The sequence below is a fragment of the Montipora capricornis genome, chromosome 14, assembly GCF_036669925.1.
Source record: "Montipora capricornis isolate CH-2021 chromosome 14, ASM3666992v2, whole genome shotgun sequence".
Classification (NCBI taxonomy): Eukaryota; Metazoa; Cnidaria; class Anthozoa; order Scleractinia; family Acroporidae; genus Montipora; species Montipora capricornis.
Window position 1 is genome coordinate 32,570,057 of NC_090896.1, and position 25,000 is coordinate 32,595,056.

Consider the following 25,000-nt stretch of genomic DNA (forward strand, 5'->3'; position numbering starts at 1 on the left):
ACAGTACGCATACCTGTGATTGGCACTTCGCTATCCTAACCGCTGTAATGTTGACCAGCCTTGCATAGGAAAACCGTGGATTCTCTCTTACTACGGTAATATCACAACCGAACTGGAGATTTATGATAAAAAACTACGCGGAGAGATTTCGACGTGTCGATGACCATCCTGTCATCATTATCAAGAAATGAAGAAAAAAAATTATTTTTGAATAAAGTTACATAAGTAAATACATACGTAAGTATAGTACATACTTACTTATGTTAATTGTTCTTCAAAAAAAATTTTTTTTTTCTTCATTTTCTTGGGATAATGATGACATTATGTCATCGCAACGTCGAAATCTCTCACCGTTAGTTGTTCTCATAAATTTAATAACAAAAGTGCAACTCTAGATTATGTCAGCTATTAGTATCAATTGTTTTGACTTTCTAAAGTGATGATCTATCTGCTGATCAGTGTCAAGTTCTGATACCCTTGAAGCTTCTGGCAGCAATGTCGAAAAACGCGACTGGTACAAAAGTGATAATGCTCGTTTCTGTGGAGGTTTCTCTCGTAACACTTCGTCTAGATTGAAAGTCTTTCAAGCGCTTAACGCCATAGAATTGAACATCATATTAATATGCAATGCCGCGGCACGCTCTGAATGCAAAAAATAGCCAAGATCTGGTTTCAGTTACGTATTAAAACATACCATAACCAAGGCATCCTCATGTTTTCATGACCAATAGCTAAGTTCATTGTCAGGGAGCGGTCACTTGAACTCTTTCAGTGCTTACCATTGAGCCACAAAAACGGATATCGTTTGTGTTTGAGGTCAAATGGGAAAAAGCAATTCTCAGGAAAATATTTTTCTGGAACTACCTGTGGACAACCCAAGGTAGGTACACCTTTTTCCGCTTGGAACGGTGGTACTATTTGTGAGAATAGTTCCGTTTCCAGGTCCTTTACAGTGAATTTCGGCCGCCAAAGATCGAGTTTATGCCGGGTAGTAAATGGTAAAGCGGCCATTCTCATGCGGCTTGGTCAATAAATTTCGGGAAAAATCGTTTACCTTTATGCAATGATCATTCCTCCGAGTTTTTTGGGCGAAATGGTAAGCAGCCCAGCAACCCTTCTTGTCCCTTGACATGATTTACCGCAAGTCATGTTAATGCAAAGATAGCAGAATGATAATGAGACGATGTTCTTTTCTGTTAAACATATTTGCCTCAAAGTGCGATTTCTTTGTAATGTGCTTGCACTCAATGTTTTGTTTGCCCAACAGGGGCAAATCTTTATTTCGTTCCCAGCACTCGGTGGATCATGATGAGCGATTGAATTTTTCCAACAAACTTGACTTCGCAGATAATTCACCTACGACGTCTCCGTATCTGTTTTAAAACTTTTCACTTTCAAATTACATTCAAATGTATTTCCCTATCTTGTTCGTTTTTAATTTCGGGCCAGGCTGTAGCAGCTATATGTTCGCCCTGAACATAAATGTTGCACGACAAAAACCGCTAAAAAAGCTCACAAAAGATATTTTCTTTCCCATGAAATATCAATACATCGTTCGTGACCTTTGTGAAGACTAGCAGCGATTGATAAAACTGCTTTTGCCCAAAGTAAACTCTGTTACAAAAGGCGTAGACGTACCACTTTAACAACCTTTTACCTTGACAAGACGAATCATCGTGTTGCACAGGCACATATTTCTCAACTATTGCCGCTAATATTAAGGACGTTCGCCCTAATTGTTTGTGCGCAACGTTACTGCGCAGGTAACGCGAGTGTAATATGTCACGCATTACTTCGAGCATTAGTGAAGTTAAGGTTTAAAAACCTTTGCAAAAACCGTGGACGATAAGTCTTGCACAGCGTTGGATCAGAGAAGATCGTGATCAGTCAAAATTGATTAAAATATTTATGAAAGTCAGTAACTACTGCACGGACTGATATTCGCGAGGTTTTATCAGTCGTGCACTAGTCTACTTGACTTTCATACAAATTTTTCAAGTATCAGTTAAAATACCATGGCGAACAAAAACGACGAGGAAAAAAATTCCAGGCCGGCAAAAGAATGGCATATTTATTTCCGAATCATCATGAAACTTCAAAGAGAAGTGAGCGGGAGGATGGAAAAGCTCTGGAAAAGGTATGAAGGGGGGTAGTTTCTAAAGAAACTGTGGTGCTGCGTCGGTGGGGAAGTAGTATACAAAAATTAGGTTTTATCAACAGAGTTGATAATGTAAATTGTCCACCGTACAGAGATTCTAAAAGCTGACGTTTCGAGCGTTAGCCCTCTGGAAAAGGTAGCTGATCGAGTAGACTAGTGGCTGAAAGTTTTGGAAAACTCGAGGTCGAACCGTTGCGTAAATTTAATGGGGCTGTTTCTTTTTAATGTTTTTATTACCCTACGAACTTAAGTTCAAAGTGAACGCATATTTTTAAAGTTCTTTTCCTTTACTTTCGTGAAAACTGAGCAGTATTTTCGTCCTCGTCCGCTTGAATAGTGCGGTCCAGCGTGGAAACAATCTGCCGTGGAATTTCACACAAAAATACTCCAGAGGATGAGCATGACGGCAATGGTGAGATAATATACAAAACACCAACCAAATGAAGATGACCCCTGATTAAAACTTCGTTGCTGTGCTCGAGAAAGGTTTTTTTTTTCGGTAAAAACCTTCATCTCTTCAACGATCGATCCTCTCTTGGGTTCCTTGCACGACAGGTCACGCAAAAGCGTGACAAACGAACTTTTCCAAGAGCTTTGCAAAATCACATCGATTTTACTCGTTCAGATCATCGGTGACCCCAATTTTTTTAATTATGAATCACTTACTTTACTTACTATCTACAAATATGATGAAATGAAAAATTCTCACCGTAAGAAGTTATCTTTTTAACATTTTCTTTCCTCGTGCCATCGAATTCCGGTAGTGGTTGCAACGGATAGAGCTTACGAAAACGCTCGTCGAGGATGAACTCTAATGTTTACCACATCCCTAGTGGCATACAATTATCTAAAAATCTCACTCTTAAAAACCTATGCACGGAAACTTTCACTCCAACAGTTTATTTTTATGATTTTCGATGGATGAGCACATGAGCCTACATCTCGCTATTATGACCGATTTTTCGAAATTAAGGCATTTTTCCACTGCCATTTTCGCCGAAACAAAGTCGGTGACCCCCATTTTTTTTTCATTTTTGGAGTAAGTACTTTATGACCTAAATCTAGGCGAGAAATGAAGAAAATCTCACCGTAGGAAGATTTTGGCGCGAACGTCCTTAATACTGCAAAAGGTCACAATCATCCCTTCACTTAAATTCCATAAAGCGACCGGGCGGTAGATCAGCCTGAGTAAGTGTTGCTTGTCGCTTAGGTTCGCAGCAATAATTCCTAATTTCCACTACTTATCGCTGCTGGCGAAAACGTCGATTTAGTGTGAGGGTTCAGTCAGCAAACATTCCCTGGTTGAAGTCCTGCGTTTACACATTTTGGTTATCTTTTTCAAAAACATTTGCTAATATCCGATATTTCCCATACTCACTATCAAACTTTAAGTGTCCTAAATTGACGAAAATATGTAACTCAGAGCCAAAGTATTGAATGTATCAGCCGGTAAGTCTCTTTAAGGTGGTAGATGTTTGAAAATAATGTTATCAACACTTTGCGCATGCTTGCTTGGTAAAAAACTTCCTAGGTAATTTGAATATCAATAAGTTATAAGAAAAACTAAAGAAAACTTGCATTTTAAATGCCATCCGTCAAAATCTTTACGTTATCCTACTTGGTGGACTCTTTTTGTACTTTTTCGTGTACAGTATGATCGTAAAGAAACTCCTAGTGGTACAAATCTACTTCCAAGATGGCACGCGATTGCAATATGGTGCTCTTCTGCAAGAACACACCGAGTACAATTCAGCCTTGAAGGAAGTGAGATCAAATACAGAACGAGGACTTCCATCGACTCGAAACAAATCACTGAATTTTCCAGGATTTATCCGCTCAGAAAAGCAAGGCTTATTCCGTGAAATTTTGTCGTTCCTTGAGGGATTTAGGATTCCCGTGAACAAAACCAGCAAGATCGCCGAAAATATTCTCACAAGTCGTCCATTGCCGATAAACCCCAATGGTGTTAGTGTTGTGCCCTCTTTAATGAGGAAAATAGACAATTTTGTTAACCTCTCCGTCGAGGAGCCATGCCCAACAAGTCATTTAAGGGACGGTGAGTAAGATATTAACTGGTTTATTTTCTAGCTCCGGCTCCCGTGAAAACTGTTCTAATACGCAAAAATTATGTTCTGGCAGTTGGTCTCTTAACAGTAAACAATGACACAGTAAACTAGAAGACGGCAAGAAAGAGTTGTACTTTGTGGAAAATGGAGGACAATGGAATCCTAACTGCCGATCACGACAAAAGGTAAATAAATACTCTTGAATGAGAAACCATTCTGAAAGATCATTTTTTTGCTGAAAACGCTTTTTTTGTACGGAAAAAATAAAGAACGTTATTTTAAGCGAAAATTTTTTTTTAAGGACGTTCGCGCACATTGCTACTGCGCAATATTTCGCGCATGTCACGCACACATCATGCATCGCAGACCAGGAAGGAAAACACGATGCTAAAGGCGCAAACATTTCCCAGAAGAATGGAAGAGTGTGTTGCATCATGGGATAGCTGTGGACCCAGGTCTTCTCGGAAATATCACGCAATGACGTGACAGTGCGAATAGACAATCGACTTGACTGACTTCGCAGCGATTTTACTGTCTTGAATGCTTGGTGACCCCCATTTTTTTTTCCGTAGATTATTTCCTGTCCTGAATTTGTCCATTTTAACAAAAAAAAAGAAATCTGTACGTGAGAAGTTACAAATATCTCGCCTTTTATGCTCTCGTGCGACCGAAGTTTTCTTTCTTAGACTAATATGTATCGTTTTTAAAAGTCTATTTCACTTCAGGAAAAGTCATCAACTGCAAAAGTTTAGTTAGTTATATTAGTTGAACTGAGTAAGTTTACCTGATCTAAATTTCATTAATGTAGCTTTCTTTTTATCGCTGACAGTTGTAAGCTAAGATCGTCTTAAAACAACGCAAGCTTCTAAAAATGCACGTTATCTCGAAACCGAGCACGGTGACCCCCTTTTTTTTTTGCCTTTTTAGCAGAAGTAGATCATTACCTTTCTGCATGGCAAGTTGAAAAAAAATCTGTACGTGGGAACAGTTTGGGAGCGAACGGCTTTTTGTATTGCATTGAATGATTTCAATTTCATTTTGTATTAATTAATAAACTAATTAATTAATTGTAATTCCATCTGGTTGTCATGTTCTTGATTATAAAAAATTTCAATTTGAACGCTAAGAAAGTAAACAGCCGACAACGAAACTGTTTCTCTGAGACTGTTCACATGATCTGAAATGGATTATTAGCATACGAAGTTAAAGAGGCCTATTTAAATTAGAACGGCTCGTTATATTTTATATATCACTTTAAATATTAATCTAAATCTATGGTTGAGGCAATTTGCCTGAAAGATCAACTTTAAACTCACGCTCAAGCTCTCAAAAATATTCGTTACATTTTTCTTCCAGGTGGCTGTTATTGTACCATTCAGAGACCGCCATGAACACCTTAACATCTTCCTAAGACACATGCACCAATTCCTGAGATGGCAGTTACTAGATTACAGAATATTTGTTATAGAACAAGTAAGACAACTAGTTTGTATTTATACTATCAACAGCCTACACACCAAGGCCTTGATCGGGTAAGGGCAGGGTGAGGGCTAAATTGAAAATCTTCCCCGTCCAAAATAAAAACCTATGAGCAGTATGAGAACTAAACGATCGTTTGCAGGGTGAGGGTTAGTTGAAAAACTCCCTCCTCCAACATACACTGAAAAACACCTCCACAGAAAGTAGACCTGTAGGCAGTATGAAAAATAACAAATCGTTCAACATTATATGAAGGGAAGGTTTGACCGATGTTAGAAATGAAATCAAAGTGGAGTGGAAGTCATTCAAGGATAGTGTAGAATGCATGTTGAAGCAAATTTTATGGCAATAGCCCAATTTCGATATATTAAAATTCAGTCCAAAACAATAAGCATCTTCTCGAGGCTCTGGGGAATAAACTCATGCAAATCCTTTTATTTATTCCCCAGAGCCTCGGGATGATCCTTTTGTTTAGGACTAAATTTTAAAGTGGCCTTATATGACAATTTTTTTCTTAGGAGCAAGGATGGCATAGTCGGTTAGTGCGCGGCCTTGGTGCAAGAGGTCCTGAGTTCGACTTCTTGAGCGCACCGTCGACCTCAGGTTTGTCAGTTGAATTATTGTTACGAGTTATCGACGTTAAATATGGTTACTTTATAGGCTGACAATGAACGCTTCAATCGTGGGATGCTTATGAACGTTGGATTCACTGAAGCAAGGAAGGTAGAGAACTTTAGTTGCATAGTCTTCCACGATGTGGACTTGTTACCCGAGGACGCTAGGAATGATTATAGCTGCCCATCGTCTCCGCGACATATGTCTACAGCTGTGAATAGCATGGAGTACAAGTAAGCAAATATAATATTAAAAACAAGAGGCACCGTTATTTCTTTTTGTAACGATCTGAGGTAAAAAGACTTTAATACAATTTGATCGCAGTCAAGCCGTTTCTATATACCATCTTAACACGATTTCTAGTGAATCTAGAACAAAACGATTAGCCAAAATATGCTCCATAAAAATGCAATTACTACACAGTGGGAAATTAACGAAGTGAAGTGGCGTAAACAGAAGACTACTTTGAAAAACACTTAGATTCGTTTCTGAGTTTGGTATACTGTTGTAAAGCTTGAACTGACGACTAAAAGGGAGGAACTGGAATGCCTAAATTTCAGCCAGTGCATTTCAAGTCAAAAATTAGTATGCAAAAAAATTCTGTATGAAAATACTTTCCTGTTCCTGTTCCTGTTTCCTGTTTCTGTTCCTGTTCCTGTTTCCTTAATTATTAAAGTAAATTGCGATCAACTCCATATCAAGACCATTAATTTTGATCATTTGCATTCGCGAGCTGACCAATAGGAGGTCCTTTGATTCGTACTTCCTTGCAATTTGTCTAAATCTCATGAGCAACGTGAAATCAAAGAGAAAGTGAACTGCGCATGTCGTATCATGTTTGTGCCAATTAGGTTGAAGTACAAGACGTTGTTTGGAGGTGTGGAAGGCTTCTGGGCCGAACATTATAGTCAAGTAAATGGCTTTCCAAACCGCTTTTGGGGCTGGGGAGGCGAAGATGACGATTTATACATAAGGTATGTAAAGACAGCCCACCTTCTGAGTTGTACTAGATGCTTAAGGTCAGAGAAAGTTCAGACACAACAATTTCTCGTTTTTTTCGAGACGATAGGAATTTACTGTTATGTTGATTGGCTTCCGTGGAGTCCTCTTGGAGAGCGAAGAAACACGACAAGGATTATTCGTTAACACAACATTTAATGAATCGGAACGACCACTATGAAAGAGGCCACGTCAACACGCGCAACGCTGCATCATGGGTACATACCACATTTGCCTTGAGGGCATTATGCTAGCTGCTATGCATATATTATCATATTGGGCTGCCAAATGTAAATTGAAACCATTTCTCGTTAGCACTAGCACCGCGAGGTAATGTTTTAAATAGAAATAATTCACAACAATTCAATGCTCTCCACGCACCTGTAGAATCAGACAGAAGGCTTTGCAGAATTTGCCAATATTGATCCTTCGTTATCACATTAAGCCACTGTTTTACCTATCTTTCTTTCCTTGGTTAGGATAACGAAAAAACAACTAAGCCTTACGCGTCCAGCCCAAATGATAGGCCGATATACTATGTTACATCATGTGCATAATGAAAATGATCAAAACCCTCAAAGGTAAGATAAAGTGTAAAATAAGGGGTTCCTTATCTTGAGTCTACAACTCCAAGAGTCCATCATCCAAGAGTAAGATATCCTAATACCCGCGTCAGAAAATTGTCTATTTTAAAACAAGTTTTGCGGGAAAATAGACCCTTTGCATAAATGGCGCCCAATTTGAATAACAATACTTGATACATTCGTATCCTCACATTCATGAGAAAAATCCTTTGTCTTGAAACATAAACACGAGGCTAAGGATGTATCAAGTATTGTTATTCAAATTTGGGCGCCATTTATTCAAAGAGTCTATAAACAATACACTAAATCTGCTAACTCAGTGTTGTACCCAATTCATACCTTTGGGAATAAAACGTTTTGCTCTAGGTATTTCCATATAATTTACATGCAAATGCTACATAATAATGCAAATCAGAAGCTCGTGACCTTGCAGCGTTTAACTCTGTTTTAGAGCTCGTTTTTTTTTAGTTTAAAAATTTCCTTATTTGGATGTAACGTAGCTCGTGCATTTTCCGTGCATGCAGCCTCGATCTTTGGTGTCATAAAATCCTCAGTTTTCTTCCAATAAAAAGACGGTTGCAAGTTACACGCTTTAAGGTCATGTTCTTCTGTGCAATACAATTCACAAGTAATCTTAACTCTGGGAGATTTAAATTGGGTACAGTACTAAGTTAAGTTAAGCCGATGTGGTCGGTCCATAGAGTGTTTTCACTCACATGATCAGTAACCTTGTTTTTCCATCGAAACAAAAGAAAACGTTTGCATAATAATAGAGCTCAATTCCCGGGGGATTAGTTAGGGACACCAACATGGCCGCCGTTCCATTGTTTAGGAACACCAATATGGTCGCCGTGACGTCACGTGAAAAGACTCTGTTGTTTATTTTTCCGCAAAACTTGGTTTAGAAATACACACTTTTCTGACGCTGATGGGCACAAACCTGATACCAGATTCTTACTCTTGTGTAATAGACTCTTAACAACTTTCGTATCTCTGCTCGACGATACCGTTTTTACAGATTTAACCCCATTCCCGTTAAGTTTGGTGCTTCTTAGTTAATCAACGCTCAACGTCTCCTCTTGCGTCATAAATGTATACATTAAACAAGAAAAAAACCGCAACATTAGTTTTAAAATCATAGTCAGGTCTGGGAAAAAGATCACACAAGTGTCAATTGGGGGTGCGGGTTGGTACGGTTGAGAGGAGATAAGAGCTGTCTGCTCTAAGCGATGAAAGAAATCTCTTAACCAGAGGGGCTCTCATACCCTGGCTTTTCCATTACTACAATGGAGGTTACATCAATCTATGCCACTTCCCCCTCCTGCTTCCCACTAAAAAATGTTGAGTTTTCTGCGCTCTACGTCCCAAAATTTTGCCAGTCACGTGTTAAGGAAACACACTTTCCAAATCTGAAGAAAAAAAGGAAGTGATTTTATTCATCACAGGGGCACTTTACATGTAAGGGGTTCGACTCCATTCACAAACAATCGGATTTTTTCCGAAAATGCCCGAGTCATTATTGATGCTCATTTATATTACCACTTACCTTTTATTAGGCCCTCATTTCCTCTCAAAATTCCAGAGCCTTACATTTGGAGCCTTCGTCACTTAAATTCCTGTATCTCTTCACGATTAGCTAAAATTAAGATTTATCAGCGAACATTTAAAGGGGTCGTGTCATGCTATTTTAGCCACACTTCCAAACCCTGAAAGACGTCTTTGCATCAATGAAACCAAAAAAATAATGCTGTAGTTTTGTTGCCAATTACCCATAAAGTGCACTGAACTTATTCTTTGTTGGTTGCAGCCAAGGGTGGAGAGGATGGAAATGTATTGAAACTTGAAAGAACTAGCCAGTTTTTTTCAAGTTTGGAGACAATTTTTTCAGAAAGACACCAAATATTAAATACGAATAGCTCTTTTTGCCATAAATATATTTCATATCTTGTCAGTATGTTGTCAAGAATGTTGTACGTGTGAGTTAAAGTTCTAGTTTTGATTTCGGCCCATTTGTGACCTAAAAACAGCAAATTAAGCTTGGCAGTGCCCCTTTAAAGGGAACCTACACTAAGTCTAATGAATAATTGTAAATAAACCCAACAAAGTAATGTTTATATTCAAAAAATTGGATTTTAGAATCCCTTATTTTCACTTTCAAATTTGCCGAATGCCGCCATCTTGAATAATTGTGATCTCTTACGGCCCTTATTGTTTTCACACGAAGAGCTTTTGTTTTTAGACCTCAGCAAAAATAATCCGGGAAATTTGAAAACCCAAACAGGCGGTTTTGAAATTTATTTGTTTCAGATTACAAACGTATTCATTGGAAAAAAGTCCGAACAATTTTTATTTTCTGTAGTTTAAAGTTGTTTTCTTGCTGTAGTGCCGGAAAGTTCCCTTTAAACAGACTCAAGGGTCAATAATTTCATTTTTCTTCTTTAGGTATAATGAGCTAGCACAAAGCGGTGCCTTGATTGCTGCGGACGGCTTAAGTACACTGAAGTACATTATCTCAGACTATCAGGAAAGGCCGCTCTACACAATTATCTCCGTTTCCCTGACATGATCTCAACTCTTTGCTGACGCAGTCGCTGGAGCATGAGGGATTGATGGCACTGAGGAGACTGGGACTACAGGCTTCGCCACTTGTTCGTTTCACGCCGCAAGGAACAAATGAAAAGCACAAAACGCAATCTTGGAAAATTGAGATTCGATGAGATGCTGGAAAGGTGACACACAAGTACGATAGAATTCTCAATCAGGAGCTCAAAGAAAGGAGGAAGCGTTCAAAACGCCAAAGACTGAACGAAAGTGACATGTAGCGTTACACCGATGCAAGGAGAATAGCCCTAGGTCTGTAGCTGACAAACTTGAGCCGAAGACTGAGCTACTAACGTTAGGAATTTATTGAAAACCTTCCAACGCATCAATGTTCTACTCGTCAAACCCTTGAAGGGTTGAGACAAACTAGATTAAAGATGATCCGATTAGATGGTTCGACTGGAAAGAAAAAAAAAACAATGGTTTGTGAGTAAGGGAAACAATAATTAAAGAATGGGCTGAATACATGAACTTACAAATGTTTCCTTGAACGGCAAAAATAAACTCTTAACTTGAGTGCACTCTTGATCACTCAAATTTTCCCAATAAAGATGCGTGCGTGACTTGAAATGAATCTCATCGCGAAAACTAAGCGCGAACTCAACCGTAAGAATTCTGGGCAGTACACGGCGGAAACACTATGTGCAAGCATAACTATAAGTGAAAATATGCGCAGCCTAAACGCTTGGCTGGGCACGGTGAAAAAGGCACGCTTGAATACTCCACCTAGGGAAGAAAAAACCGAAACTTGCTTTATCCTTGTCATTTTTGGGTGCCACAATGGCAATAATGATAAGAAATATAATTTCCAGACCGGTTTATGTAACAGACATTAGTTTGGAAACTAGGTTCTCTTACTTAGCGGAAACTACTTCCCCGTTCATGTCAGTGAAGTTTCTAGCCCGGCGTTTCAGCGAGAAAGGAAGTTCCTTAATGACGTAATGTCTGGTTCGCGTTGTGAATCGATTATATAATGTAGGAAAACAACTGCGAATGTGAAAAAAAGGCGACAGCAAGTGAAACGAAGACAAAACCTTGGTAAAATTTCTGCAGCTTCCATTTTAAGAGGTAATTTCTGATGTAACACTGGTTGATGGGTTAATTTATACCTAATCTGACGGGCAATTATGAAACTGTCAACACAGCTAAGTGCCAAGTAAGAGAAAAGAAAAGCTGTATGGGCTTAACTTGCGTCAATGCTTGAAGCTTATTATTATCAAATGCTTGGATATTATTGATTGAATATTTGATCTTTGATAGATGGGAATGTAATTCTTTGTTAATTCACAACGGAACGCGATGAGCTAAAAAGCGATTTTACTGGTACCTTTACTTAATTCTGCCGACCACGAGTTTACCCGTCAATAGGAAAGGAGAAGAAAGGAATTTTATTCGTGTGTCTAGTCATCTAGTGCTGGAGCACTAATTGGGACAAAAACTGAAATCAACGAATTAACGCAAACAAAATCTTCTCGGTGCAGAGTAGAGAACCAACAAAGGCTCAACCCACATATGTCGCGGAGTCTGGAAATCGAAACCAGGCAACATTGGTGGGAAGCAAGTGCTCTCACCACTGCGCCAGCCCAGCAACCCACACACTTTCTGAGTGAATGCTGGGCTAATATATAAACCCGAAGGTAACATTTCAAACGGAGAATAACATAGCCAAAATCATAACTGACAAAAGGCCACCGACTGTGCAGTTGACTGTTTACACTGAAGTTTGGAACAATACCACCAGACACCAAAGTGAGATTTAAACTCGGCCTAACCGCATGCAAATCATCAAATGAAAATGTATCAATCTGTGCGTGAAAATGAACACGTAAATTGGGATTTTTGGATTCAGTTCATGTAACAGCAGTGACATTCCAACACTGATTCAAATAAACCGCTTTTATTCATAAACTACCGCACTATTTGCAATTGCTTGATACGAAAGTACCTAGCAAAGAGTTGGAGTTTTGTATTAACCAAATACTTATTTATTCATTACTGTGCAGGAAGGCCGGCAGTTATTATAGGTGGTTTGCAATCGATCTCTTGAGATAACAAAATTGCTGTTGGACGAACAAAAGATCTTTTGTTTTTGTCCACCAACTTGGCGGCGATGACGTAACGTGAAAACCACGTATACTAAGAAGGACTCCAATTTCGCGCAAAATCGCGGTTCATTTGGTTTCTTTCATTTAAAGAAAAAGCATCGTATCGATTCACTTAGTGCAACGTCCCTGCAGAGCTTAATATGTAGACGTATTTTTAAACAATTATTCGCCTAAGGCAAGGTGAGTAAAAAACAATTAAAGCAATTGATTTCTTCGACTGTCACTCAGAGAAACGGCCTCCGGCCATTTTGAAAAACCGCTTGGGTGATTATCGCGTAGTAATCACCTCAAGTATAACCAATCAGCGCAGAGAATTTTCAGTCATCACCTATGTAATTAGAGGGATTTTACTTGACCCGTGAAACAGAAAATAATAGTCATTGTGTAACACTACCTCCTAATTAGACCTATTGTTTTTGTGTTACTCAGACTATTTACTCGAAAACACCCCACGATTTTTTGTAAAAATTTCTGACGTTTAGGTCTGATAAACGAAGTAAAGTATTACAATAACTGTCGTATAATTTATCTCTTCAGTTGTGTCATTATTGTGTGTTCTGTTTTTGTGTCAGTTTTTTCATCCTTATCTTGTATACACCATGTGATAGAAGCTTCTACGCACATATAGCGTGTAATATTCCACCATATATTTCACGGGTCAAGTAAAATCACTCTATACTAATAAGACTTCATGTTGCTAAAATTCACCACCAATGAGCTAATTTTGAAAAACTATATGCTATGAGCAAGCGGCTTTCCCTTTGGGATACACTTCTCATTTAAAAGCTGTGTTGCACCAAACCTAGTCAGCTCTTTACTCGAAATAGAAATTTTGTTGCAGAACATGTCATGTGTTTATTTTCGACTAAGTGCTATCAATCGCCTTAGCTCTTATATCTCCAAAGCGTCCAAAGACGGCGCTTTGCATTATTTACTCATTCGTCCATGCATCGCTCAGCAGCGCTTCCACTTCCTTCTTCTACTACTTCCTTTCAAGTTCTAAGAAGCTTTGCTGGCGCGATATTGTCACTCAATAAATCTGTGAGGACGACAAAAACCATCGACCGTTGACTTCGAATGGCTGAGCGTTCTCTCCTTCCTTTGCTTGTCTGTCATATACAAATGAACCATTACTGTTATTCCGATTAGGCCTTGTTAATTAGGTAGAGTGTAATGTGTAGTGCTCGATTTTCTATCCCATATGGACCATGTGAGCGTTAGCCCTACTGATGGAAATGGGCCCACACAAGGACAGAGAAAAACTCTGACCAGGGTGGGAATTGAACCGACGACCTTCGGGTTAGATCTCCGCCGCTCTACTGACTGAGCTACAAGGTCAGACGGGAGGAGGCCGTGGGAACTGAAGATGTTAAATTCACGGCAATGAACATTTACAAGTACAAGGAAAGGTTACGTTTATACAAACGTTGGCCGTTTCCCACCCTGGTCAGAGTTTTTCTCTGTCCTTGTGTGGGCCCATTTCCATCAGTAGGGCTAACGCTTACATGGTTCATATGGGATAGAAAATCGAGCACTACACATTACACTCTATTCCGTTAACTCTGTTTAAAATATAAGTGCTACACGGCCAACGTTTGTATAAACGTAACCTTTCCTTGTTAATTAGGTATTGTTATGTTCCCTTTGTCCTTTTGTTTTGTGGACAGTAATTATTTCAGATCCGGTGTATGAAAGACTAGCCGAAACATGGCTTCCTATCGAACAGGAGGTGAACTCGGCTCTGGAGACCTGGTAATGAGTTAGATCATGTAACAATCACGCAGTGTCAACTTGATATCAATACCATACAAAGTCAACATGCAACGTCTGGGTCTCTCGGTGCGGGTTTGACTTCACGTCGACAACGGGATTTTGTTAGCGTCGGTGTTGAATTTGTTGCTTTTGCTTCGGTAAAACCACTATAAGATTTCATTTTCAGCTTTGCTTTCTTGTTACTGATGACAGGTGTTGATTTTGCCATCGTTAGTGGTGTGTCTGCTGAAGGGTTTACTGACGTTCTGGGTTCTAGCGCTTCGAATAGCTGGAAGTGGTGGTGGGGCAATCGTTTTTGCTGAATTATCATCAGGCAATTTGACTGAGCATGTTACAGGGACGTGTGACTCCGGTCGCTGCTGTAGGATGCATGGTGGCATGGCGAGGTTTGATGTCACGCTTGTTTCGTCCTAGTCTTCCTTTGCTTTTATCGTGGATGATCCAATACGAATCCAAAGTAGTGTCTTTGGACTCAATGTATCCTGGTTTCTATCCATCTAAGTTGTCGTCAGTGAACGAGATGAGTTGATTCGGCAGGTAGACGTTGTTGTCCTGCTTTTAAGGCTTCAGATGTGATGAGCGCGTTTCATTAAGATGAGTCCTCAACTGATCTGTAAGTGGTGGGGGTGTCATGGCCATGCTGAGGCGGGTGTTGATTCACCTGTTGTGAAATAATTCAGCGGGTGATGGTAAAGTGTCACTCATTGGGGTTTCAAGGTATGTTATCCAGGCTTTAGTGACTTCAATGTCACTTGCCATCTTCTTCAGAATCTTTTCGATGGTATACGCCACTGCCCTTTCTGGTGGACCATTACTTTGATGGTAGTATGGGCTTGCTGTTGTATGCCCAATGTCGTTGTCTGAAACGATTCTCTCCTGCAGTCCAAACTTCCTGAAGTTGTTATTCAGTACTCTTGTGACTGCATCAGTTGTCACACTTTCTAGGGTGTCACAGGTGAGCACAGCAGAGAAGTAATCAACTATGACCAAGACGTGCTGGCCTTGAAATTCCAGGATTTCCATTGGGCTTGTTGCTGAGAACTGTCGCTCCGGAGGTCTGGGCCTCTTGTTACCATCCTTCTGGCGTTTATTTGCACCTCTGGATCATCTCAGCGATGGTCAATAAACAATACGTGTTGTAAGGTGAAGAGTTGAGGCTAGACCTTGATGTGCATCATACAGGCGATTGACAGTTCCAGGTCCCATGATTGCAAGAATGAGTACTCTATTTCCCTCATTAAAGGACGTCGAGGATTGTCAGTTCATCTAGGAAACGTCTCTGGATTAGCCGCTCCGGTAGATCTCGCATGCTATCTGGCCAACTAGTAATGATGAAATCTGTCAGTTCGGCCAAAGTGTAGTCCGACTTTGTCTCTTCCTGCAGGGATTCAAGTCGAGTAAGTTCAGAGTTAAGGACTTGTGCGATGTTGATGTCTAACCCAGGGATTTCTTGAGCGCTGTCATGTTCATAAGGACGAGAAAGAGTTTCATCGAAGAGTACACTCTTGGAACCAACGTGCTTCACTTAGAGATCATATTTGGAGAGACGCAACAACCTTCTCTGCAATCTCGCAGGGGCCAGACTGATTGATTTCAGAAAGATGGACTGTAATGGCTTGTGGTCCGTGTCCACAGCAACATTCCGTCCAGACGTATACGTGTGAAGTGTTTCGCAAGCAAACATGACAGCCAGTAGTTCCTTCTCTATGTTGGAATAATTGGCTTTAGCAGGTGTGATTGCCTTGCTCAGAAAACGTTCAAGTTTGTCATCTTGAATAAGCACTGCACCAAGACCTTTCAACGATGCATCAGTCTGGAGGACAGCTGGCTTGTTTGGATCATAAAGGATAAGCTTAACAGTCCTGGCAATGTCGTTTTTGATATTGTCCAGTTCTTTCTGCATGTCACTGGTCCATATAAAATGTGCATCACGCTTTGATAGACTGCGCATGAGATGGGTTTTCTTGATTAAGTTAGGAATGAATGTAGACATCAATTTCACTGTTCCTAGTATGCTCTGCACCTCTTGCTTATGTGTTGTGGCAACAGGCTTCATGATAACTTGGACCTTCTTTGGACATGGTTTGACACCTTGCGGAGTGATGACTCGTACAAAATACTCAATCGCTCGTTTCTTGAAGAAACACTCGTTTGAGTTAACGTAAGCCCTGATTGGTGTGCTCTTTCCACAGTCTCTAACAAGTGAATATCATGGCGCTTTTCTGTTGACCCTTGTACCTTCACATCATCTGCACACGGGAATATTCCAGGTATGCCCGCTAGGACTCGATAACCATGCTCGCAGAAGACCTCGGAAGAAGCTGACAGTCCAAAAGGCAGGTGCACAAAGCAGTACTTCCTAAATGGTGTGTTGAATGCACTTAGAAGCTGGCTCTGTTCATCGAGCTGTTTGGTCCAACTCTTTGCATCAAGTGTGGAGAAGTACTGGCCGTTCCTGAAACTGTGTTGAGCGTTCTTCCAAGATGTAGTGTAGTAAACATTACGGATGAGACACTTGTTCAAGTTCCTAGGATCAAGGCACAGGCATAAAGTGCCATCAGATTATGGACCCCCTCTAATGTTCAGGCTCGGATAATTCCATCCCGCTCCAGCTTGTTCACTTTCTTCTTTAGCTGTGACATGATGCTTTGTGAGACAGCACGGGGTGGCTACTGCATGAGCTGGCTTTGCGTCTGGTGAGAGCTTGAGGCTAACTTCACTTTCAAAAAGGTTTACCTGACCATCAAAGGTCACACAAAAGATATGTTTTAATCTTCTAGAGGATCGCCTGTTATCTTCTCAAGCGGTAGATGCGCCTTCCACTTCTTTCGAAGCGTGTTGTAGTCAGCTTCCGATTCATCGGTAACGTGTACAGCCTCTACATGGTTGGGCTCCATGGATATGCTTTGCTGTATGCATACAGGTGCAATAGTTATCAGTTTGAAGTTCTTGCAGAAACCCAGACCAAGAGTAAAGGAGCACTGTGATCTGGTGACATAAATTTTTGTCTTATTAGCAATGTCAATGCATTTGACATGCCCCGGATAATAGCATTGCTTGCCTTAAGGCCTTCCTTACAAAGTCGGATCCGTGGGAGCATGGAGGCCGGCATGGGGAATATTATGGCACCTGTATCAACTTTGCCGGTGATCTCGCAGGATAAGCCAGTGTTGCCTTCTGGGTGGAACACTACTGGCGCAAACACCTCTCGTGGCATGGACTGATATACCACTGAAATCAGAAAACATATTCATATTCATTACTGTTCTCCAAATCTACAGCCTGTTGGAGCTTTTAGCTATTTACTTTGGTATTGGCCATTTTGTCTTTGACTTGTACCTTAATCTTCTGCTGGGCACTTCTCGCGGGGATGAATGTCCCTACTGCACCAGGGACATGATTGTAGTTGTGGCCTTGGCTTGAGCTGATATTTCTAGTACCCGTTCCTTTGTGAATCCTTACTGGGGTTGCATGTGTATGAGGCATTCAGCTGAGGACCGGCAAAGTATTCTACTTTTTTCATAGTGACCTTTACTGCTACACAGTTATGCATGACGTCCATTCAATCTTTGACCAACACAACTTTTCTCTTTGCCATCAACTTGCGTTTCCAGTGTTTGCTAATACTGCCATTAATAAACTTATCAACGATGAGAAAATGAGTGTTGTCCGGAAATTCAGCTACGGGGTACAAGTCTACAGTTCGAGAGAAGTAGGTTGCAGCATTTTTACCAGTTTTCTGTTGAACATTGTAAAATTCCTCTCGCTTTCCTCTAAAGAAAGTAGAGTAATTGAGGCAGGCAGCCAGTTGATCTAAAAGAACAGTTGGTGTGGTGATTGGCAACTCTGGGTGTTCACTGAGTCTTGCCTCAATGAGAGATTAGGCTTGAGCACAGGCCCAAATGTAAACATGATTGGGCTTTACTCTGTCTGACCGTGAGTCTGAAGATCCACCCTCTTTTCCCTAAAATTTGAATATATTGTGATGTGACGTTAGTAGTGCCCCAATGAACCTTTGTTTTTGGCATGTGATTTTTATCAGCCGTGTTGAATATTTATAACATACAAGTAGGGTTTAACGATTAATAAGCAGGAAAAGTCCACTTGATTCACAGTAAACGGTATTACCTGGCAAATTTGTCAACGACACTTACCTGAAGTATCTGATGTGTCATTCCTGTAGAATTGTGCAGTTTCCGATCGTAAGGAATGCTTTCGATACGAACTGTTGTGAGTGATGGTGCTGATGTCCTCCCTTTCCTGTTGCTGAAGAAACTTTGACGTCGCTCAGCACCCTCGCTCATGCGTCGAGGTTACCATGTGGTATTCATCTCTTTTTAATCAGCGGATTAACTTAAATCACAAAAATTAACCTGAAACATGGCTTTCCTAGCGAGCACAAGGTGTCATCGGCTCTGGAGTCCTGCTAACGAGTTACGGTATACGGTACATATAGGGTATATGGGAGTTTGCAATTTGGAGGGGGGCCGTTAATTTTCATCCAAAACATTTGGATGCTAAGTGATGAATCAAATGATAAATCTGCAGTTAAAATTGATAACAAATTAACCGAAGCCTTTACTTGTTTTGCCAGGGTAAAGCAAGGCTGCATGATGTCAACTACTCTTTTTAATTTCTATCTAAGTGATCTACCAAAATTCCCAAATACGGCGAGTCCAACCGACATTATGCTAGGTGATAGATCAATAAATTGATCTAGTGATCTTCTCTTGGTCAGCAAAAAAACCTTCAAATAATCCTTAATAAGCTGGAATCTTTCTGTGAAAATGCCAATTTAGGTGTAAATTTAGACAAGACAAAAATGATTTTTAACAATTCTGGTAAGTCTTTAAAAAACTACTTGTCCAGATAGGGCGCTGTTGAACTGGAAAATGTCAAATCGTATAAATATCTTGGACTCATAATGAGGTCTTTTGGAAACTTTAATCTCGCTAGACAAGAGTTGAAGAAAGTTGCACTTAAAGCACTCTATAAATTTCGAAAAGAAATGGGAAACCACTTCAGAAAAAAAAAAAATAACGATGAAGTTATTTGATGCACTGATATCTCCCATACTCTTTTATGCAAGTGAAGTGTGGGGGATTGATTGCAATGGAAAATTAGAAAAGGACCCAGCAGAATTAGATCAAAATAAATTCCTAAAGTGGTTGCTGGGAGTTAACAGATACTGCAACAACAATGCGTGCAGGACGGTTCCCAATGACAATTGATGCTCAATGTACGAACTTTAAGTTCTGGTTAACCTTAACCAAAAATGAATACAAATTATCCCAAATAGCATAAAAGCACACTATGTAGACATAGGAATTGTAAACATTATCAGGCAACGACTCAAGGATATCGAACTACAAAGATGGCTGAGTGAAATAAATAACGACACCAGAAAAGATGCTAACCAAAGCAACAAAATGAGAACCTATTAGTTATTGAAAACTATAGACAATTACAAATGTGAAGACTACCTACATCAGGTCACCAATACACGACACAGAATAGCCCTAACAAAACTGCGACTTAGCAACCACAAATTAGCCATAGAGACAGGACGTTATTCGAGACCGCTCAAGAAACCTGCAGAAAGAATTTGCCCAATTTGTAAAACAGAAATGGAGGACGAATACCATTTTTTAAATATATGCCCTGCTTACCAGGAAAAACGATGTTTGTTACTAGACTATTTGAAAAAAGAATATAGAATAAAAATATGCAGAATGTCACCTAGTAAAATATTCATGTTTCTGATAAATCCCCCTAGCGGAAATGCTATATACAAAAACTAATAGCAAAATATATATTCCAATGCTTTGAAACAAGGAAAGGGGAAGACGGATAAAAGTAAATATTATAGGACTTAATTAATTAATAACCTTTTAGCCATGTATATTTTTGTTGTTTGTAATTGTTAGTTATTTGGAAATTGTGGTCGATATATTATTTATTGTATAAGACTCCAAATAAAACATGTCTGTCTGTACATATCTGTCTGTCTGTGTGTCTTTTGGGGGGCCATCAAATTCAATTGGTACTCTGTAGGGGGGGGGGGGGGGGGCACTTAAAACTTACTGTAATCATCGGTCCGGTTTAGAGAAGTATTTAAACGAGAATAAACTTTGGGGCAACTTCATAAAGATATCAATAAATTCCAAGTGAAATCCGGGCGCTTTTCAATATTATGCATAAACTCCAGTGAAATATCAGGTGATCTCGCGCACGAGAACGTGATATCTTCACATGTGAAAATAACATGTTACCATGGATACCCAATGCAAACGCGTGCGCGTGTTTGGCCTGAGTTTGTTTGTAAGGACGCTTACATCTTGAATAAAGAGTTAAATTTGGTACTTCATTGAAGCTAATCTAATAAAAGAACATTACATGTCCGCCTGGAGGTATAAATTTTATCGTCTCCGCGCGGTCATGTAATATCTTCTATTTATTTGTTTATACATAACATCACATTGTTTATAGAAATTCCTTCTCTGTGACTGCTGCATCGCAAAGGGCGTCTCCTTTTATTTTCCTTTTATGGGTCGTGATAGTGGCAATTTTCTCTTACTTCAACTCTTACTTTTTTCCATGGAAGGTTATAATATTGTTGGTATTTGTCAAGTTTGAAGACATATAAGGTATTCAAACCACCTGTTAGAAAAAGGTGCGACCAGTTGTAGTCCTCAAGCGTTTTGGTCGTGCTGCGTTTGTCCTATTAGTGCCTTGTAGATGATGCTACTCAGCCAGAACACTACATAACAAGGAGAACTAGTCAAGAAACCACATTTATACAATCGGAGACTTTATGAGTTCTGGTTGAGTATTAAATTGCAATGAGTCCCCAAATAGCTACTATTTTTTGCTTTTTCTTAATTTTATTTCATGATTTGACTGTAATTATTCTATGAAGTAGATAAGATGTATTCTTTTGTTTTCCGAGTATTTTATTTCCTTTGCGATTCTGAATTTTTAGGTTTAGAATAAGAGAGTAGCTATGATGTGTCATGCAAATAACATATTAGAATTCATTTTTAAACTTTTAAAACTTAAACTGTCAGCTATCTTTTTTCCAGTCCGATGTTATATGATAAAGTTATAAGTGCAATATTTAATGGATAATGTATTTAAACAATAGAGTGTTTCTGTCGAGGAACTATCGGCTGATAGTTGCCCCTTGAAAATTTGATGTTCTTAAAACAAATATTTGCCCGAGAATGCTAGCTTTAAAATACAAAGCAATGCATGGCGTTCTTTCTCAAATTGAAGCTTAAGTATCTCTCAAAAATGCATGGTTACCCCCAATTTTATTTTTGGATATCAAGAGTACTTGCTGAGATCTACTTTCTCCGAATAGTTTTAAACCGCGTAAAAATATCCCTGCATTAGTAAGCATCCCCGATAGCAACTCAGAGTAGTCGGCGATGCGCAGAACGTATGCGCAATACTATAGTAGGCACCGTCCTTAAGACAACAAAGGAGACTTTTCTCTGATTGGCTATTGAAAATTGTATTATCCAGTTTTCCAACCGAGCGCTGTGATGTAAACAAAAATGGCTTTCGAAGCGGTGAAGGGAGTACTTTCTAACGTGGTTGCGAAATGTCCGACTTGAATGCAGCGCGGTAAGGAAGTATATATGTCACTTCATTCATTTTCTTTCAGTGATCGTTTAGAGTTATGAGATGTTCTTAGTCCTTTTAAAGAACATCTTTTCTCAACAGATAAGTCGACAGAAATTTAATAACAGCCGCGTCACTTCTATTTTATGTATCTGTGAGGCCAACCTGGTTCACTTCATTAACTCATGTGCAAACACTCTCAAGATACAACGCCTTAAAAATTTCAAGAACTTTCAAAACATTATTCTTAGTTACATCAAGTGATCATGAAGGCATGCTTAATAATATATGCTAAAATGAGTCAATAATGAAGTTCTAGTTTATTACTTTATTCGAAAATTCTCTCCTTGATCTATGGTAACTCCATTAAGTCTAGCCATAGTAATTATTCAGTTTCATCATTTATGCTACCAGCGAATTATTGGAAGGACTTTCCAAAGTAGAAGGAATTGCCGAGGTCTTTCTAGCTTTTGTCCATCTTCTTTCAGCATTTGTACCACAAGCCCATAGATAGCATTGAAAGTGAATGCAATAAAAACTACAACCAGCGAGAGCGTCGACATCTTTTCTCCCCGCGTTCTAAGAGTGTCTCGAATGTTTTCAACCAATCACAATGCAAATAAAATTGAATTTGCCATTGATAATGCGCATGCGTAAGACAGTTAAAAACTATATTGTCATCTAAACAAGAGGGGGACTTGGGAGAATTTGAGACGGTTATGCAAACCCGAAACGCAGTCGAGGGTTTGCACAACTGTCTTTTTGAAATGACTGCTTTTATAAAATATCTCTCAAAGATAATTCGACAGGTGAAGGAAAATGCTAGGTTTTTTACTTCTTGATTGAAACAGATTTTCTTGATACACGCTTATGTTTCCCACCAGCCAATCAAAATGCGCGTGTGACAACACATATCCAATCAAAATTCGTGTGATGTCACAGCCGTGTTTACATACTCTTATCTAAACACAGCTATGTATCACTGAAAGTGCGCGTACTATCCTAAGTATTTTATAAAAAAATAATCGTATATTTTGACCAACTTCAGCAATGTTATATAAATCTCTTTGTATGTTGTCCATCTATCTTTTGTTATGTACCAGAGAAAGTATAGAACAAAATAGTGTGTGGTCTCGCGAAATCTTGCAAAGAAAAGGTAGAACCGGCACGCGCAGAAATTTTGACACAAGAAAAAAAATAAAAGAACTGAGGCCTGAGCCAGATTTGATTTAGGCTCACCTCTTTTAGAATAATTCGGTTAATTATTTGTTACAATTCTTGTTAAAAGGACAATTGCTTTTATAGGTTGAGAAGACAAACTATGTATCCTGGAAACAAGGAAGAACATTTATCCCAAAGAATCCCATTCATAGCATATATGTTTGTTACTTTAATCCTTAAAGGTAATTGCAATGGCTTGTGTGCACCACATCTTAAATATCAAGGTCCTCGTGTACTCTTGTAACGCATTGGTCCTCCATTGCTTTGCAGACTGTAACAAAAAATTTGTTAGTAACGTTTTGATTAAAAGCTGCCAAAGCTGGTCAATGGATCGAGTTATACACTCCCCTTTGAAGCCTACATGAATTATTAACTCCGATGTTGCAAACCTCACAATGGCCAGGCTGATAAATCGCCATCCTCGCAGCTTATACTGCATCGAATTTACATATAGTACAAATCGTGCTAAAATAAAACAAGACGTCTAGGTGGCATACACCCTGGTGTTATATCCTTGGGTAAGCCTTTGCGCGTATCTTTCTAATTTTAGAACTAATCCTTCAGCAGGAAACTAACATTTACAACAATTTACATCAATTTGCACAATTTGCATACATTGTTTTTGCTACTTTTGTCTTTGTTCCACAATAACTTTATTCTGATTGGCCATTCTGAACAGTGTGTGCAGAGCCGAAGAACTCGTGGCGTTCTAAAAATAGAAAGATACGAGCAAAGGTTGACTCATAGGGCTGGTATGGGAGAGGCAAGCTCCTACTCATGGGCTCCTGTCCAGCAGTAATGATTAAAACACCGACGTCTCGATCATCGCTTAGTTAGGGTTGAAAAATTAGTCAATTCGGGCACCGGTAACCTCGCAGATAATTCTACTTTACGCTTGTATTGATTTCAAAATTAACGTGTTTTTCAGTGTCTGCGACCAATGAAACAAGCGTGAACATGAACAACAGTTCAAGGTAAGTAAACATATGACTCGCATGAACAATTTCTACTGTTTCTAATCCACGTTGTTGATACTCTTTTCAATTTTCAACGTGGATGATATAAATTTACTTTTTCCAAGATAGGAGAAAAGGTTATTGTAGTGTTGTTTATTTATGCATGTGCACTTAATTTATGTATTGACCTACACCGGCTTCCGTGATGTACATATTTTCGCCGCTTGACGAGTACGTGTACACTCGATCCATCATCAGTCATTACCCGTGACTTGAAGGATACAACTGCCTTAATTCGGAACTTAGTTCATATAAATTGTTTGCATCCACATACTGAATGAAAGAAATGGGTCCTGGGTTCCAATCCCGTTGAAGCCGCCTGAATTTTTCAGGTGCCAAAAAAGTGACAGTTGCTTAAATTGTCCAGTTAAGTACGTTCGCGCCCATTGCTACTGCGCATCCTTACAGCACACGCAAATTCACATACCACGTCATGCATCGAGCGCGTGCGCTAAGTACTAAAATGAACAACGATAGGGCAGATGGTCATTGCTATAGCTTTGCTTGGATTTAACGATCTTGGATGTTCGGTGACCCCTATTTTTCTTTTCAGAAACAGATTTTATTCACAGTTATCTCCACATTGTCCAAAAGTAAACAAAAAAACAATGTGGGAAGTTAAAAAATTTCAAGATTTCTGTCCTCGGGACATGGAATCCTGCCATCTTGCGGCTGCAAGGCGCATGAAACTACGGTCGCTCAATGCGAACTTGTTCTTTAAGGAACCTCAACAAATAACTAAATTCACTTGAAGGGT

General features: G+C 39.4%; 1 protein-coding gene and 1 pseudogene across 1 annotated transcript in view; both read left to right on the forward strand.

Annotated features, from left to right (window-relative positions):
* Positions 1–3,743: 3,743 nt before the first annotated feature.
* Positions 3,744–10,969, forward strand: LOC138032215 (beta-1,4-galactosyltransferase 4-like; annotated as a pseudogene).
* Positions 10,970–11,101: 132 nt separating this feature from the next.
* LOC138032210 (uncharacterized) overlaps positions 11,102–25,000 on the forward strand; it is a 66,726-nt gene continuing 52,827 nt past the window's right edge. The window contains exons 1-3 of the mRNA XM_068879829.1: positions 11,102–11,570; positions 23,312–23,409; positions 24,156–24,201. Of these exons, the coding sequence (XP_068735930.1) occupies positions 23,328–23,409; positions 24,156–24,201 (128 nt within the window). The 5' untranslated portion in view covers positions 11,102–11,570; positions 23,312–23,327. The remainder of the gene's footprint in view (positions 11,571–23,311; positions 23,410–24,155; positions 24,202–25,000) is intronic.